We start from the raw sequence: 16,560 nt of genomic DNA, 5'->3' as shown, positions 1-16,560 counted from the left end.
TTATGAAAATTGTAGAACGAGATGCGGAGCAAAGTTTTCTCATTCTAAGGTATAGTTCTGGAGAAAATCGAGTTTCACGATTTATCAAGTATACTGAAACATAACTAATTATCAACTAGATGTTATCGTAGAAACGAAAATAGGTAAAAGATATAAAGTAACATTTTTCAAATTTATCCTTTCGGAAACGAAGCTTCTCGAGAAACAATTTTATTCCGCGTTTTCCACTCATTTTCACCCGTACAACGACCGAAGTTCATATCCGTCCGATTTCCTATCTCACCAATGTAATCGCGATAGTCGAGTTTGTAAATGTTTTGCGCGATACGCGCGATATATATACACACAATGCTATAAAATACAATTTAAGACGCCGTCGTATAACGCGTACAATAAATAGATTTGCAAGTTGATTTCATATCTTCTTTTTCTATTATTATTATTTAATTTATACTTTACAATTAATGTCCAGCTGGACATTCGGTAAATTTGTCTAACTTAATTGCTAAATAACATGTGGATGGATACCATCTTCGAGTTTGACTATTTTATTTCTTTAATGAGGTCAGTGGAGTGTGATTTCATATTTGACCAATATAATCGTGACAGTGGCGTCTCGTTGGAGCTAATGAAATTTCGAAATGATTAATACAACACACGCGATATATTCCTAGAAGACTTTTACGATAAGCTTTTACGATAATGAAATACCTCGATGAGTCAGTGTGTATCGCATCTAGGAGAAACCTTGGTTTACCTGCAGAAAAGAGTCAGAATGGCAAGCCTGTGAGCGACACAGAGCCAACAGGCCCTGCAAGAGTCGCAGGAGATCCAGCTGACGTCGGTCATCGTCGATTTGGCAGCATAATCGTGGTCCTCTGGATAAACGAGGGATAAACCAGCTCCTTTGATAAGTAGAAGAGTGGCAACAGGTGAACGAACGCGTGAAAAAACACCGATGAACACACGGCCACGAAAAATTGTTGACACGACACACGGTCGGCGTGCAGCATGAGAACTGTGGCCTGGAATGTGCTTTATCGGGTCTCGGCACCTGATATCGAAAACTTATCTCTATACTCGTTCCTTCTGTGTGCATACGAGTAACGTTCCTATCTTTCGCTTAAGCCTATGTTTGTAGCTTTTTTTTCAAATTCTTCGGAAGAACAGAGCGTGTGGCTTGGTGACATGGCGCACGATGGTCCACGAACGAAATTTCAAAGCTACTTCAAGCTTTGACTAAGTAAAATTTTAAGCGTATAACGATTTACTATATCGCCAGACCTTGACGGTTATTGTCCGTGTTAATCTTACCTCGTTACGATTACTTCGATAATTTAAACGGCTATGTGACGTGAGCGTGCGAAATGGAAATTGAACGTTTCGAAGTTTCACTGCTTTTTCGAATTACGCGTTGCCTTCTTTTTCTTCTTCTTTTTTTTTTTTTTTTTGTATCATCGAAATGTGTTATCGGATTGCGAATTTTTCGCGGAAGACTCGACAATTTCATTTCGTAATCGCAAAGTCCATTAACGTTTATCGTATGCTCCAATTGTACGTATCTCGTGACGTACAAGTTGAGAGTAACGTGTTATACAGTGATACGCTGTACACGCGTGACAGTAACGTATATACAATGTGAGCTGAAAGTGAGTGTATCTCGCATACCACGAAGCCAGAAAATTCTTTCAACGACTCTCGTATAAATTAAGCTGTGAAGATACCAAGTACGTGGGAAGACGAATTACGATGCTATAAAGTACGAAACGTAATTAGGTGCGCACTAAGTCGATATTATGCGAACCTATTTCTGTTTCTTTTCTTCTTCTTAAGTATATTTCGCCAGGTGACCGTAAATAATATTCCAATTCCAAACAAAGATTCCTGGACAGAAGAATGGCATGGAAACGACACGTCGTAAATAAATCCAAACAATTAAAATTAAAATTAAAATTAAGAGAATTCTATTGGCTCATTGGCAGACGTTCCAACTTAAGGGGGTGTCCTGAATTAGAATGTTCTAAAACGGAGTCATTTTGTGATTTTTTTAAGAAGGGAAAGCAGGAAATGAAGTTATTGAATTTTGACGTGTGGTTTTATATATATTTAACGAATACAAAAAAATTTTTTTTTAAATAAAAAAAGACATTATAATAGAGCTCTAAGCGTATTTCATAGGCTGCAATTTTCAATCGGCGTGAAGGATCCGCCTCGTAATTCTTGATCGAAACAAAGAACCAAAAAGAGGATTAAATTATTATATATTTTTCTTCTCGATGAACTAAAAAAAAAGACAGAAAATAGTGTGAAACTAAAAATTTGGCGGGTTTAAAGAAAGAACGTGTTTTATAAAAAGAAAAAATAAACTTTAAGGTGCTATAACAATTATTTAAATAAACTTTTTGACGAACTTTTTTAGTTCATCGAGAAGAAAAATATATTACAATTTAATCAATTTTTGGTTTTTTTGTTTCGGCGAAGAATTACGAGGTGGATCCTTCACATCGATCGAAAACTGCAGCCCACGAAATAGGCTTAGAAATCTATAATAATTTTGTTTTTTATTTTAAAAAGAATTGTTTTGTAATCGTTAAATATATATAAAACCATACGTCAAATTTCAATAATTTCATTTCTTGCTTTCCCTTCTAAAAAAAATCACAAAATGACGCTGTTTTGGAACATTCCAATACAGGACACCCCCTTAAGCGTGCAGAGTAAAATGATGCCATTGTTGAGATATGTGTAATTTTGTGTGTTAAACTAGATCAGCCGCGTAGTAGTGACACACGTACGTGAATGTGAGTGTGTGCGAGTATGTGTGTGCGCGGCGTCTCGAAAAACAGATGAATGTAATTGTTTGGTTGGCAGTGTGGTATGGAAGATGGCGAGAAAAGAAAGTGCTGAGACGGGTGCGAGTGTGTATCGATGAATATCTTTGGAATCGTTTATCAAATAAATATATAACTATTTTAATATAAATTCTAAGTGTAAACTTAGTGTTCCTGTACTATTATTTCGGTAATTAAGATGCAAAATTCTCAACAGCTACATAAAGCCATATTAAAACCTGTTTGGACCTATGGGATCCAACTATGGGGAACAGCGAGTAATTCCAACATAGAAATTCTCTAACGATTCCAATCGAAAACTCTAAGATCCTTGATAGACGCACCTTGGTACGTTACCAACGAATCGCGACCTTAAGATATCCACAGTTAAAGAAGAAATGTCCAAATTCAGTAATAGATACGTTGAGATTTGTATAATTTTATGTGCTAGACTAGATTGACCGCGTAGTAGTGATATGTGTACGTGAATATGAGTGTGTGGAAGTATGTGTGTGCGCGATGTCTCGAAAACAAAGGAACGTAAACTGTTCGGTTAACAGTCTGGTACGGAAGAAGGTGAGACGGGCGCAAGTGTGTATCGATGAATATCTTTGGAATCGCTTATGAAATAAATATATAACTATTCTAATATGAATTCTGAATGTAAATTTAGCGTTCCTATAGCATTATTTCGGCAATTAATATGCAAAATTCTCAACAAGATATATCATAAGAATTAACAACCACCAAAACCCACTAGTTACTCAATTACTTGACACGATGGATCAGATTCACAGGCTAAAAAGACATTATTCTTTAGATTTAAACATTAGATTCAGCTAGAATCAAACATGCGATAAACACTTATTATTCACGTTATAGTACCACGCCAGAATAATTTACCTATAATTCTCATTGAGAATTATAAGTAAAATATTCACTTTCGACTGTCGATGTATCTACTCCTGGGAAAGACCGATGGGTCACTATGAATTTTTATTTGTCACCGGTGACTCACCGATGGGGTTGCGCGTCTATCGCGTGCTCGATTGATCAGGCTGTTTGTTCTGTCAGGTGCGGACGCACACGGCGTGTTCCCTGCAAACAGACTGTCCGATTGGCCACGTGCGTGCGCTAAGCGTCGCTCGATCCACGGGGGAATTGTTTGTCCTACTGTTAGCGCTTGAAAAAGGCAACTACCTGATACAAAAAATTTATCTTTCCTCTATGTTTCTCTGTCTATGCGGACGAGTAGCTTGAAATATTAAACAGGTCCAGGATCGTTCGGTTTCTCGTGCAGTTTCTCATGAAGATATGAGTGTTGAAATACGGTACGTTGAAAATGATACTACGACCAACGTACCACACCGAAATCCGAATTTTCAGGCTTGAGGAGACTTCGACCAGTTGGTTGTTGCCCCACCTCTTTCAACAGCGTATACGTAAAACGTGTGGTGGAAGACAAGCGACAACGAATATATTCGTCAAACACGAAATACGCGCGGCTGTTGTGAGATAGAGTTAAGTTGTAACGAAACGACCGTTTTATGTTTTAGGTTTATTACTCGTCGTAACGCGAAATATTGCCATTTCTTCGCGACGAGTATACTCGTGCAAAACAGCTGACTGGTTAAAATGGCTAAGAATTCTATAGCAACGAATCGTAAGGTATCTTTCTGTTCTTTTTTTTTTCTTTTTTGGAGAGCAATTTTCAAATTCACTGGATCGTTAATCAATCGCATATGAAAATTATTCTACGGTTATTTTCTTTATTAATTATTGCCATTCCATTTGCTTTATCACCTCCTTGAATATTTCAGAAATGTTAATGATATTAGATAAGCAGCCGGAGATTTCGTTAAATCGAGCTACGTGAAAACTAAAGTAGATAGTCGTCTTTTAGAAAATATTTACCATTTATGGATTTACCATTTATTCTGAGAATAAAGTGTGTTCGAATGTAATCAATTATCCTTCAACTATTGACTTGGAAACTAAGTGATTGCGGATTTTGTCATTAAGTGGCATTGACAAAATCCGCAATCACTTAGTTGCCACACAAAGGATATAACCTAACAAACACGAAGATGGTATCCCGCTGGGGGTAGCCACTCACATGATAATCAAATAGCTAAAAAATTCTATCAAATGTCCAAATTGAACAAATTGTGAATGTAAAAAATTAAATAAAAAAAAAACTTAGTTGCCAACCGAATAGTTCGTTCTATCCGCCAAAACGTAAAAATTGGACAACAAAATGGAAGCGTATCTTTTCCATAGAGTCTGTACGCGATTAAGTGTTTAATTACTCATTTTATTAGAAGTTAAGTCGAAAGTCTGCAAGTGATTCGTCACTTACAGAATGCGAATTACGCGGAACGAGTTTACAAACGGAAAAGGGACGCGTTGATATCTGAACGTGAGGAATCTTCGTGGAAGGTGACGTCAAGTTTCTTAGAAAGTGAAATTGATCGCGTGACGTTTTGCTATCGACGTGATTTCGATGTACGACTGGTCGAGGAATATCGTCTATTTAATATTTCCTTACATTTTCCGTTGATATTTATCGTTTCACGAAACACAGATTGGGAAATTCGTGTTTCGTTGTGGTCGAAAAACGAAAGTGAATTGGCTGTTGTAGGGGGACGATGGACTTCCGGTCGTCAGGTGACAGGAAACGCAGGTGTACACGAGGTTGATCCACCCTACCTGAAGCTTCGTCTAACGCAAACCGTCCGTAACCGTGACCTTAAGTCTGTTTCGTACTGTTCAAAGCGATCGTTTCGTCTTTTCTCGACGATTTCGACCGAATTTCACGTTCGTATTATGTACGACACGAATTTCGTGCCACCTTAAGCTTGGCCACGAAGGATATAACCTAACAAACACGAAAATGGTACCCCGCTGGGGGTAGCCACCCACATGATAATCAAATAGCTAAAAAATTCTACCAAATGTCCAAATTGGTCAAATTGTGAATGCAAAGTATTAAATAAAAAAAAAACCTTAAGCTCGGTTCGTCTCGTACAAATTTCTATTTACAGGCTGACTAGCACGAAAGCAAGAATTTAACTCAAAATTGGACTTTTTAAGTTCTTTGTCCGTGCTATGGTAGTAGTTCAATTTTTCGAATATTTTCGTGATTCTTGTGTTTGAACCTTAAGCTCGATTCGTCCTAAACAAATTTTTATTTTCATTGTTTTTATTTATGTAAAGACGAAAGCACTTAACCTAACTTGAGTTTTCCGTTCGCGCTGGGAGTTTGATTTTCCAGTTCAATATTTTTCAGCTACAGTTGTGAATTTCACGCTCCCATCGTCTTATCAGGAATATTAGTTTCATGATTTTTGTGTCTGAACCTTAAATTTGATTCGCCTCGAACAAACATTTATTTAGAGAATTATTAACGCAGACGAAAGCACTTAACGTAAATTTCTGTTCATGCTGGGAGTTCAATTTTCCAGTTCAATGTTTTCCAGCTACAGTCGTGAATTTCACACTCCCATCATCATGTCTGGAACTTTCGTTTCATTATCTTTGTGTCTGAACCTTAAGCTCGATTCGCCCCGAACAAATCTATTTTTCCACAAAATTATTAACGCAGAGGAAAACACTTAACTCAACTTAAGTTCTCGTTCATGCTGGGAGTTTGACTTTCCAGTTCAATCTTTTTCAGCCACAGTCGTGAATTTCACACTCCCATCATCTTATCTAGAACTTTAGTTTCCTAATTTTTACGTTTGTGCTTTAAACTTGATTCACCAATTGATTGACCAATACAAAGAAACAAGAATTTAACTAAAGATCGTGTCTAGTTAATTTTTTCAGCTCTATCATTCAACCTAGTTGCTTTATTCGCGTGAACCGCGTGAATTTTTCAGCTCGGCTAACGAAACACGTGTTCGTCTTAGAATAAAGTTGAAAAATAAGGCCAGATAATTCGTGAGATAATTGTCAAGTGCGGAGCAGGCTGAAGCTTAAGTTTCGCTGCACGTCCGACGGTCAAAAATTCGGGGGACTCTGGGTTAAGAGGGAACAAACATCACAACGGCGTCAGCTATGAGTAAACAGTCGCAGGTAAACCGGCTCGCCGGTTACCTTTCCTCCTAACGATTCCATTGAATAGGTTGCGACGAACGCCATACTAAGCGTGTAATAGGCTCATCCGAGTCGCCTTGAATCGCTTAAAAACAACGTGACCAAAGCTTCGCTTCACTTTTAGGATAGGCCGTTAAACACTGGCTATGAAAAGTATTTGCGTACAGCCTTATTTTCCAATAAAACCCTTTTTTATTTATTTATTTATTTATTTATATACAGGGCCCATCCCATCAGCATACATTAAGTATTTTTACAATGATAGACAGTTACTGGGTACTTAGAAGAGAAACAAAGAGAATAGAAATTCTTGGAAAATATAGAAAATAAAAAGCACAGTTAGTTTGCAATAAATTCAAGACAGAGATAACGTCTCGTAGATGTCTCGCTCGAACGACACGTCTCACTGGACTGAAGAAAAGATTTATGCGGCCAGAAAAACTGTCAGCTACAGAGCAAACACGATTTAGGATATCTAGATAGAAATATTTAGACTTGCAAACGTGAAATTTGAAGAGTAACGGTTTGCCTAAAGTCTAGCGAGAAGTCTAAGCGCATGAGTGTGGACGATGGACGAAAAAATACGCGGACTGCTCGTAAGGTCACCGATTGTTTCGTGCAGCGAAGAAAAAATCAGCGACGAGTGTACGTTCCTCCAGGGACCTTAGATCAAGTAAGGCCATTACCGGTGAATAATCATGACACGTTGTGCTCGTAGCGCGGTGCAAACCACGATGCATACGAAACACAGAAAATCTATGTTGAATTGTTTCGAGAAGCAGCGTGCGTCTGATCGGATGAGACCCGAGATGAGAGACGCGTGTTAATTGTCGAAGGCCGGGTGGAATCAGAGGAATGACGCGTAACAAGTCCTAAGGCTCTTGCCAATCTACGTTTCGGATATTTTCCAAGCGAAGAGAGAAGATTAGGTCAGGGCCATGAAGGTGCTCCAACGTGGCGAATGATCTCAACTGCGGAGATAGCGCAAAGACCATAACGAAAAGTAGCAGCGGAGAATAAGAATTGGGTTGAAAACTAAGTGATTGCGGATTTTGTCATTGCCACGTAGTTTATTAATGATAAATGGATTAAACAGATGTTAATTAAACGGAAAACAATGGCCATTAACATGAACTAATCGTAACAACGTATTATAATTAAGATAAGTAGATAATTAATTGACAAGTCTCGTCAACACGGATTCAACTCTCTCTCAGCAACGCTAACAATACTATCTCGACAACGCAATCCGCAGTCTCTGGCTTCTCAACTCATACCGTTCGGGATTTGGAGTGGCCGCCTGGTAATCATCGGGACGCTTTATAGGAACCAGATGCGATCCTCGAGCAGGACAACCGTCAAGAGTCGACGTGGACCTATCATAAACCGTGGGCCTATTGTACAGTTCAGCTACTTTAGGATCACACGGGAAAACCCCATATTAGCAGTTAGGAACAGATTTGAGACACACCCTCCATGAACTTTCCTCCACGACAGGAACATCACCGAAAGCCACTCTTGCACCGGTAGGCAGTTCATCTTCAACCATCGAACACTACAGACGTACCACGACAGTATTCCTCACTTGATTCGTTTAAGTGCTACAACTAGTACAAATAAAGTATCTAATAAAGCTAACTCGTGTTATTTCATCTCCTGCACCTTGAACGTTAAGTCATTCGAGGTACGCGAAATCCACCGATCGGTTTGACCTGACCGGTTGCTATTTAGTCGATAATTCGCAACACATATTGCTGTTAATTCGTTTATTGCCCCCTAGCAACCCCTTGTCTTTTGTCTTAGCCATGCTCAGCAAACGCTTGTTTATAATGCACACGACACCCCCCAGGCTCCTCGTCCATGATACTACAATATGTTAATATAATAACAAATGACAACGTTGACAGTACACACCCGATATCTGCAACACTACATTCCTAGATATCTGCAACTTCGAACTATGAATTTCCAGCTAAGAATATAAATAACGAGCGAAGAGTAAAGGTTGCCAGTCGAATCACTCGTTCGAACGGGCTACAAATTCGTAGTCAACTGGGATTCCACCGTAGATAAATCCAAACAACTGAAATCAAAACTGAAAAGATTCTGCTGGCTCATTGGCAGCCGCTGCAACTTAAACATGCAGGGTAAAACAGTGCTACATAAAGCCATATTAAAACCTGTTTGGACCTATGGGATCCAACTATGGGGAACAGCGAGTAATTCCAACATAGAAATTCTCTAACGATTCTAATCGAAAACTCTAAGATCCTTGATAGATGCACCTTGGTAGATATCCATCCAAGATATCCACAGTTAAGGAAGAAATGTCCAAATTCAGTAACAGATATGTTGAGATATGCATAATTTTATGTGCTAGACTAGATTGACCGCGTAGTAGTGATATATGTACGTACATAAGCATAGAAAGAAGACTGAAAAGGAAACACCCAGCAGATCTTACAAAGGATATAACCTAACAAACACAAAGATGGTACCCTGCTGAGGGTAGCCACCCACACGATAATCAAACAGCTAAAAAAATTCACCAAATGTCCAAATTGGACAAATTGTGAATTGAAATTATTAAATAAAAAAAAAAACATGTACGTGAATATGAGTGTGTGGAAGTATATGTGCGCGCGGTGTCTCGAAAACAGATGAATGCAACTGTTCCGTTGGTAATGTGGTACAGAAGATGGTGAGACAAAGAGAGCGCTGAGACGCGTGCAAATTTATATCGACGAATATCTTGTACATCGCATATTAAATAAATCTGAAACTATTTTCATATCAATTCTAAGTGTAATCTAAGTGTTCCTATAGCATTATTTCGGCAATTAAGATGCAAAATTCTCAACAAGATATAACATAAGAGTTAACAACCACCAAAACCCACTAGTTACCCAATTACTTGACACGACGGATCAGATCCGCAGACTAAAAGGACAATACCCTTTAGATTGAAGCATTAGATTGAACTAGAATCAAACGTACTATAGACTCTTATAATCCAAGTTACAGTAGCACGCCAAAATAATTTACTTATAATTCTCACTGAGAATTGATTGTAAATAGTCTACCAAATAAAAAAAAAAAACGAGTTTTCTTGCTTTTTTATGTATGGAATTTAAAGATTCCTTTCTCTCTCGATAAATACGATTGGAATATTGCGGCAATATCGCTGCGAGATTCTTAGAAAGAAATACGTACACATCGAGCGTACGATAGAACAACAGCCATAGAAGATGTAATATAGAAGATGCGAGAAACATAGAAAGCATGGGAATACGAACGTTCAAATAGAAAATACACAGATACACAAATTACGTGGTTAATTTTGGTAATCTTGTCGAAGCATTGCACAACTAACGATTTACTATTTTATCCTGGTAGTTCCGTAACGCGTAACCTTCCCCTCGAGATTCATCCATTTCCTGGAAAATTAACTTTCCACTTAAGGAACAGGGCCACGTCTATCCGTGAACGTTCCCAGTTTTCCTTAATTTTCGGTAAACTGATGGCCCGAGGGATTCACGTGGCGCCGATTCAACATCGTATAACGAACTTTCAATTAGCACGGCCATTGCAACCTTGACAATAGGTCAGTGGCTCTGACTTGAACGTGAGTAGCATCGAATCGTCGCTGGATTACGTTCGCTGCAAGTAGAATCGACGCGAATCGAATTGAAAAAAAGCAAGAAGAAGGCTTTGAACGCGCTCGACCTATTTTTCCCCACAATGAGATTCCTTTCGCAATCGGAAGATCGATCGCTCGAGAATCATCGCCTAACCGAGCTTCCGACAGGCGAAAGCCGAATGTGGATCCGCGTGATCGCTGGATCTCTGCCGTTGGATCCTCCGCACCAACGTTTCTCAATATTTTAATAAATCTAGGCAAGGCCAATCGAGTACAGTGGAACTCCGTTCGTCTGAACATGTCGCAGGGCAAACACTTTATACAGGGTGGTCCGTAAAATCAAGTTTCAATAGTCCAAATATAATGGAACCAAGCGTAGTCAAATTAATTGGCTAGGTACGAGCAAGCAATCGGTTGGACGTCTGTACACGTGCGAAGATAAGTGGAAATCGTGAAAAAATTGTAGAATAAAATTTGTCCGTTTAAGCCGTCGTTTTGAAGAAGATGAAATTGGCGTTTGTAAATTCATCTGTCTCAGAGAACAGGTATCTTACGAAAGAATGTTACTTTACTTTTGTCGAATGTTTTCACGCGTAGTTCAACCACCTGTCGATTATTCGCTCTCGTTCAGTTCGGAATAAGCCGGGTTTAACGTTAGAACTTTTACAATTTTATTTTAAAATTCCTACTTCATGTTATATTTTCTTCCGCAATGATGTAATGGCTTTCGCAACGATAACTAAAAGATAATATAATAAATTTTATTTTGTTTTTTACGTATTCAAATTCAAAGTAATTTAGTATCAAGGCTACTTATACCAATACCAGTGAAAATGACTGCTACTTGTCAAAGTGTAAAAGGGTGCTGCAATCTGTTTATCGAACCCCAGTTAACCAGTTTCCTCGTTTTGTGCAACTTGCCACACGTTTTTCAAATTTGTACCGCGTATCGTTCGATATGACGATATCAGCTATCAGGAAAATTGCGGATCGCTAGATCGCTAGATGCTAACGCTAGAAATACGTTCTGCAATTTTATAAATGCGTCGACCCTCGTTTAGGGATCATTTTAGGGATCATCGTTGATAACACTAAAAATGTACTACATAACATGGAATTCCTTCTGAAAGAAAGTAGTAAATCAATAAATATAAAAAAATATTCTATCATTACGTGCTTTTTAAAGACAAACCTTTTCACTGGTTTTGATAGTAATAACTGCGTGTTAACTATCGATAGTTCTAGCGTTAAGTATACTTGGCAAATTCTCAAACTCGATTATCTTCCCAATGAATTTCATTCCACGTTTACGTCCAATTTTTTCTCCTACAGTTTTCCTTATAATGCAATTGTAACACCAGTTACGGACCACTCTGTATAATTGGAGTTCGTATAATAGGAGCTTTCCAATTTTTCCCATTGATCTATTTATTATCTTTCGTGCAATTGGAGCTCACGTTCGCATCCAGAGAATTCGACCAACAACGAGTTCAATTGATCGGCTATTAACCGAAGTATCTTTCCGTTAAATGCAGTTGGAACGTAGCTGTGAAGAAAAAAATATGAACAGGTAGAACAGGTAGAGTAAGTATGTGAAGAGAGTAAGATTGAATTAAATACATAAAAATGTAAATATTCATTTCAATTATTCAGTAGATAAGCTATGTACGATAAAGATACAGAATATAGATAAAACTTACACGTGTAACGACACTACTAATTAGATTAAATTTCATCGATAGCTGCTTCCACTATCTGTTCGCTTATTTTCCAGCTCAACTGCGAGTGTTCTATTGGCTTCTATTGGCAACTAAGTGATTGCGGATTTTGTCATTAGATGGTATTGACAAAATCCGCAATCACTTAGTTGCCAAATCAATACGCTGTAAAGTACGCTACGTTCGAACGAAACGAAACGACGAAATCGGAGGAAATGGAATGACGTTGACGGTGAATAGAGTTTGCTGGTATCTTCGTGCCATGATTTCCATAACAGTCTGTGTTCGTGAAAAATGTTGCATCAAAGTGTACCTTGTATTCTGTTCACGATTCTCGTCGTAATGTGTATTACGTTTTTTCATGGCCAAGCTATCACCAGATAGCAGATTGATGGAGCTTCTCAGAAATCAGACCGATTCACTCCACCTTTTCTATGTTGCTTGATTTCCTCTTGCAAAACTTGCGATTAACGATCTTCCAACAATTTACTATAATACACAGTATGTGGTGGAATAATAAATTACGAAAGAATAACAGCAAAATGTGCAGTAAAATTGTTTCATTTAAGGTTCAGTTCTCGAGAAAATCGAGTTTGAAAATTTATCGAGCACGCTGCAACCTGCATATTCAAATCCTTATTGGCAACTAAGTGATTGCGGATTTTGTCATTACCGCCTAATGTAAATACCCGCAATCACTTAGTTGCCGAGCTAATATGAAATTATTTTTCTTCCTCTGCATTTCCAAAGCGATTAGTTTCGAATGAGATCGCGGGAATAAAATGACGAACCGTGGACGTGCTCGATTAATATTATTACAACATGGCAGAGACTCGAATAAATGCTCGATCGATTTCGCGTGCGAACGTAATTACGTGCGTTCTTTTGGTTTTTAATCGATACGAGGCTGAACCTTGAGTCATGCAGACGCGCCCATAGTCTAAGAGAATATACAGAGGACACCGGATTGCCGTCACGATTCAGTTGTAGGAAGAAAAGAGGAGAGGAAACGCGGATAAAATGCTCCATTTCGCAGGTGGCGCGTTGTTGCGGCTCATTATGGCCGAAGATTGGAAAGTATTGTGCAATGTACAGGCCGTTCAAGTACCGTTCTCTAAGCCGTGGAATTCAGCGACGGACGTGTTCCGTGACATTCGATTAATCGCTTTGATTAACGACCGTTCTGTCAACCTTCCACGCTCCATTATTCGATTCTGTCTCACGATCCGTCGCTCTTCCGTTGATCCACTTATTCCTCGTTCGCCTCTCGTTCCTTCTTTTCCTCTTTTTTTCCCTATAAAATCACGTCGCAAACAATCGGTAATCGTCGATAGAAAATCAAGCCTCTGTCATCTCTGTAAAACAATCGTCTTTACCTGAGGCTAGTTTCGTACGAAGGTACGTTACATACAGCGGCAGAGTATCCGACAATCTGAACATTTGCCTTGATAAATGTTACATTTTAACCATTGACTGCGTTTCTCTCGATAACGAGAATAAGTTTTATTCCGCGTTTCATACCCTTTTTCGCGTGTAGCCATTGCCAATTCATCGTAGATCTATTGGGTTGGCAACTATGTGATTACGGATTTTGTCACTAGGTGGTACTGACACACCTAACTCACAAGTGTCAAAATATCTGATTATTTTCCAATTCCCCATATTTATTCTCTGGTGTGTTGATTATAAAAAATGAAAAATCGAGGAGCAAATATAATGGGTTGGCAACTATGTGATTGTGGATTTTGTCAATACCACTTAATGATAAAATCCGCAATCACTTAGTTGCTAACCTAATAGTTCTTAACTGATCCAACTATTTTAACCCTTTCGCTTCGGCAGTTCAGTCCGCCGAAGTGCTGTCACTGAACGGAAGCGCGCGCCAGAAATGCGCACAGTGTGCGTGGTTGCTGTATATACGTCTTCCTAAGTCTTAAATAACAATAATTCTTGTAAGAACCGTATATGAAATATCGTTTTACTGTCAATGGATTTAACAGATTTTTTAGCACGAAACGGCATACGATCGTTTGGATGTTTGAAATATATTGCGTAAAAGGTTTTGATATTGTTTCAACAATGAGTAACTTTTAAGAAGTGATTAATCCAATATATTAATAAGATCAACAGAAAATGTTCTGCCGATAACGAAAAAATATTTACTGACTACAGATGGCACTGATGTATGCGCGAAATATGGGGTACCGAACACAGGTTATCTCGCGGGCGCCGCCTATAAGCGGCACTCCAAGCAAAAGGGTTAAGGAAAAGAGTATAATTAATCGACGCACGTATGTACGTCTCGTTGGTGATAATACGGTGGAAGTTGTACGCTCGGATAGCGAGAAATGTTCGGTTGTTTTAAGTCCAAACTCCACGCGATAATATTCAACTTCGTAAACTTTATTCTATCGGGATTCGATTTCCTCAGTTTACGAATTAATGCAGGTAGAACAGTGGAGAACTGCAACGACGAATTATCCATTCCTAGCTAATGGAGAATTAGTTAGGTACAAGAGTTTTCAAGCTGCAGTCTCTCGAGAATAAAGCGCAGTTTTGTTATTCTTGAAGCTCGTATCGTTTTCAGTCAGACAAGCTGCCTGAAACTCGCTCGTACCGTGAATTTAGGCGCACGATGTATATCACGTACTATACAGAGCGTTTCTAGTAACTGGAACAGGCTATGACCCTGTTGCAAGTGAAATTGGGAAAAGATCGTAGAGGAAAATTTTGCAAATCGGCGTTCTGCTGCGTCGATTTTTCTGGACCGTGAAAAACGAAAGGAAAACGAAGTTATCGTAGAAATGATAAGTAGCATCTAAGCTTATTCAAAGATATTGTAACTCTTACAATATCTTTATGTAGATGTACATAAAATAATCGGAAAGATCCTTTTATCGCGATTAAACGTGAAATATAATGAATATAACAAAGAAAAGAGAAAAGGAAAAATTTTCACTGTTTAACAGGCTCTATCGTAGTAATTTTCTCGCAGATGCACCAGTGAAACTGTATTCTTTTCTCAAATGAAACTTTATAATTATTCATAAAGCAGCCGATGCAAGTTTTTATCGTTTACAGAAAGATATTATGCTACTTGAACCAAAAAACGCCAAAACTGCTTTAAAAGTTATTTCGATTTTAATAGCGCTAAATTGAACGCATGGAAGGCAGAAGAATCAGAGGCACAAGTATTGCAGGTTGATTTTCTCCTTCTTTCTGATCCGCGAAGTTTTACAAAATTCCAACATCTTTCAAAGTAATCACTTTTTCCAACTATTTACCTTGATACATTTTTATATCACGTTGGAACGGTAAAGTACATCGAATGCTTTACAAGCGAATTATATAGTTTCGTTTAAATGAAAAAGTGCATCTGCACTCTGCAACTGTAGCGTACTGATGCATCCGCGCGAGTACGGTAATACGATAAATCGCGTTAAACAGTGGAAAGTTTTCCTCTACGTTTTTTCTCTAACTTTGTTCCAACTATTATAGCCTGTCCCAGATACTAGAGACACCCTATATAATATAATATATCTATAATATAATATAATATACATGATATAATATATCTTAACTTCACTTGCAACAAAGCCCTATAGCCTGTCCCAGTTACTAGAGACACCATGTATAATATAATATATCTATAACATAGTATAATATACATGATATAATAGAATATATCTGTGGTATGATATAATATAACTTAACTTCACTTGTAACAGAGTTCTATAATCTGTGCCAGTTACTAGAGACACCCTGTATAATATAATATATCTTAGCTTCACTTGCAAACAAAGCCCTATAGCCTGCCCCAGTTACTAGAGACACCCTATATAATATAATATATCTATAACATAATATAATATACATGATATAATAGAATGATATAATATATCTTAACTTCACTTGCAACAAAGCCCTATAGCCTGCCCCAGTTACTAGAGACACCCTGTATGATATAATATATCTTAACATAGTATAATATACATGATATAATAGAATATATCTATGGCATGATATAATATATCTTAACTTCACTTGTAACAGAGTTCTATAATCTGTGCCAGTTACTAGAGACACCCTGTATAATATAATACATCTTATCTCCACTTGCAACAAAGTCCTATAGCCTGTCCTAGTTATTATAGACACCCTTTATAATGAATATATCTTATGTAATATATCTATAGCATAGTATAATATATATGATATAATATAATACATCTATAGTATAATATATCTTAATTTCACTTGCAACATAGTTCTA

General features: G+C 37.9%; 1 protein-coding gene and 1 pseudogene across 13 annotated transcripts in view; both read right to left on the bottom strand.

The window, feature by feature from the left end:
* LOC122572509 overlaps nucleotides 1-16,560 on the bottom strand; it is a 125,920-nt gene that overhangs the window by 55,703 nt on the left and 53,657 nt on the right. Inside the window, exon 1 of one of the 13 annotated variants that reach the window (XM_043737526.1) lies at nucleotides 758-1,015. The exons of the other annotated variants lie outside the window; for them this stretch is intronic. Coding sequence (XP_043593461.1) covers nucleotides 758-849 — 92 coding nt within the window. The 5' untranslated portion in view covers nucleotides 850-1,015. Of the gene's footprint in view, nucleotides 1-757; nucleotides 1,016-16,560 lie in introns of those variants that run through there. 13 annotated transcript variants of the gene reach the window in all.
* On the bottom strand, nucleotides 13,388-13,830 carry LOC122572522 (annotated as a pseudogene).

This window comes from Bombus pyrosoma, linkage group LG11 (genome assembly GCF_014825855.1).
Source record: "Bombus pyrosoma isolate SC7728 linkage group LG11, ASM1482585v1, whole genome shotgun sequence".
Lineage (NCBI taxonomy): Eukaryota > Metazoa > Arthropoda > Insecta > Hymenoptera > Apidae > Bombus > Bombus pyrosoma.
This window is presented reverse-complemented; position numbering and strand designations above follow the sequence as displayed.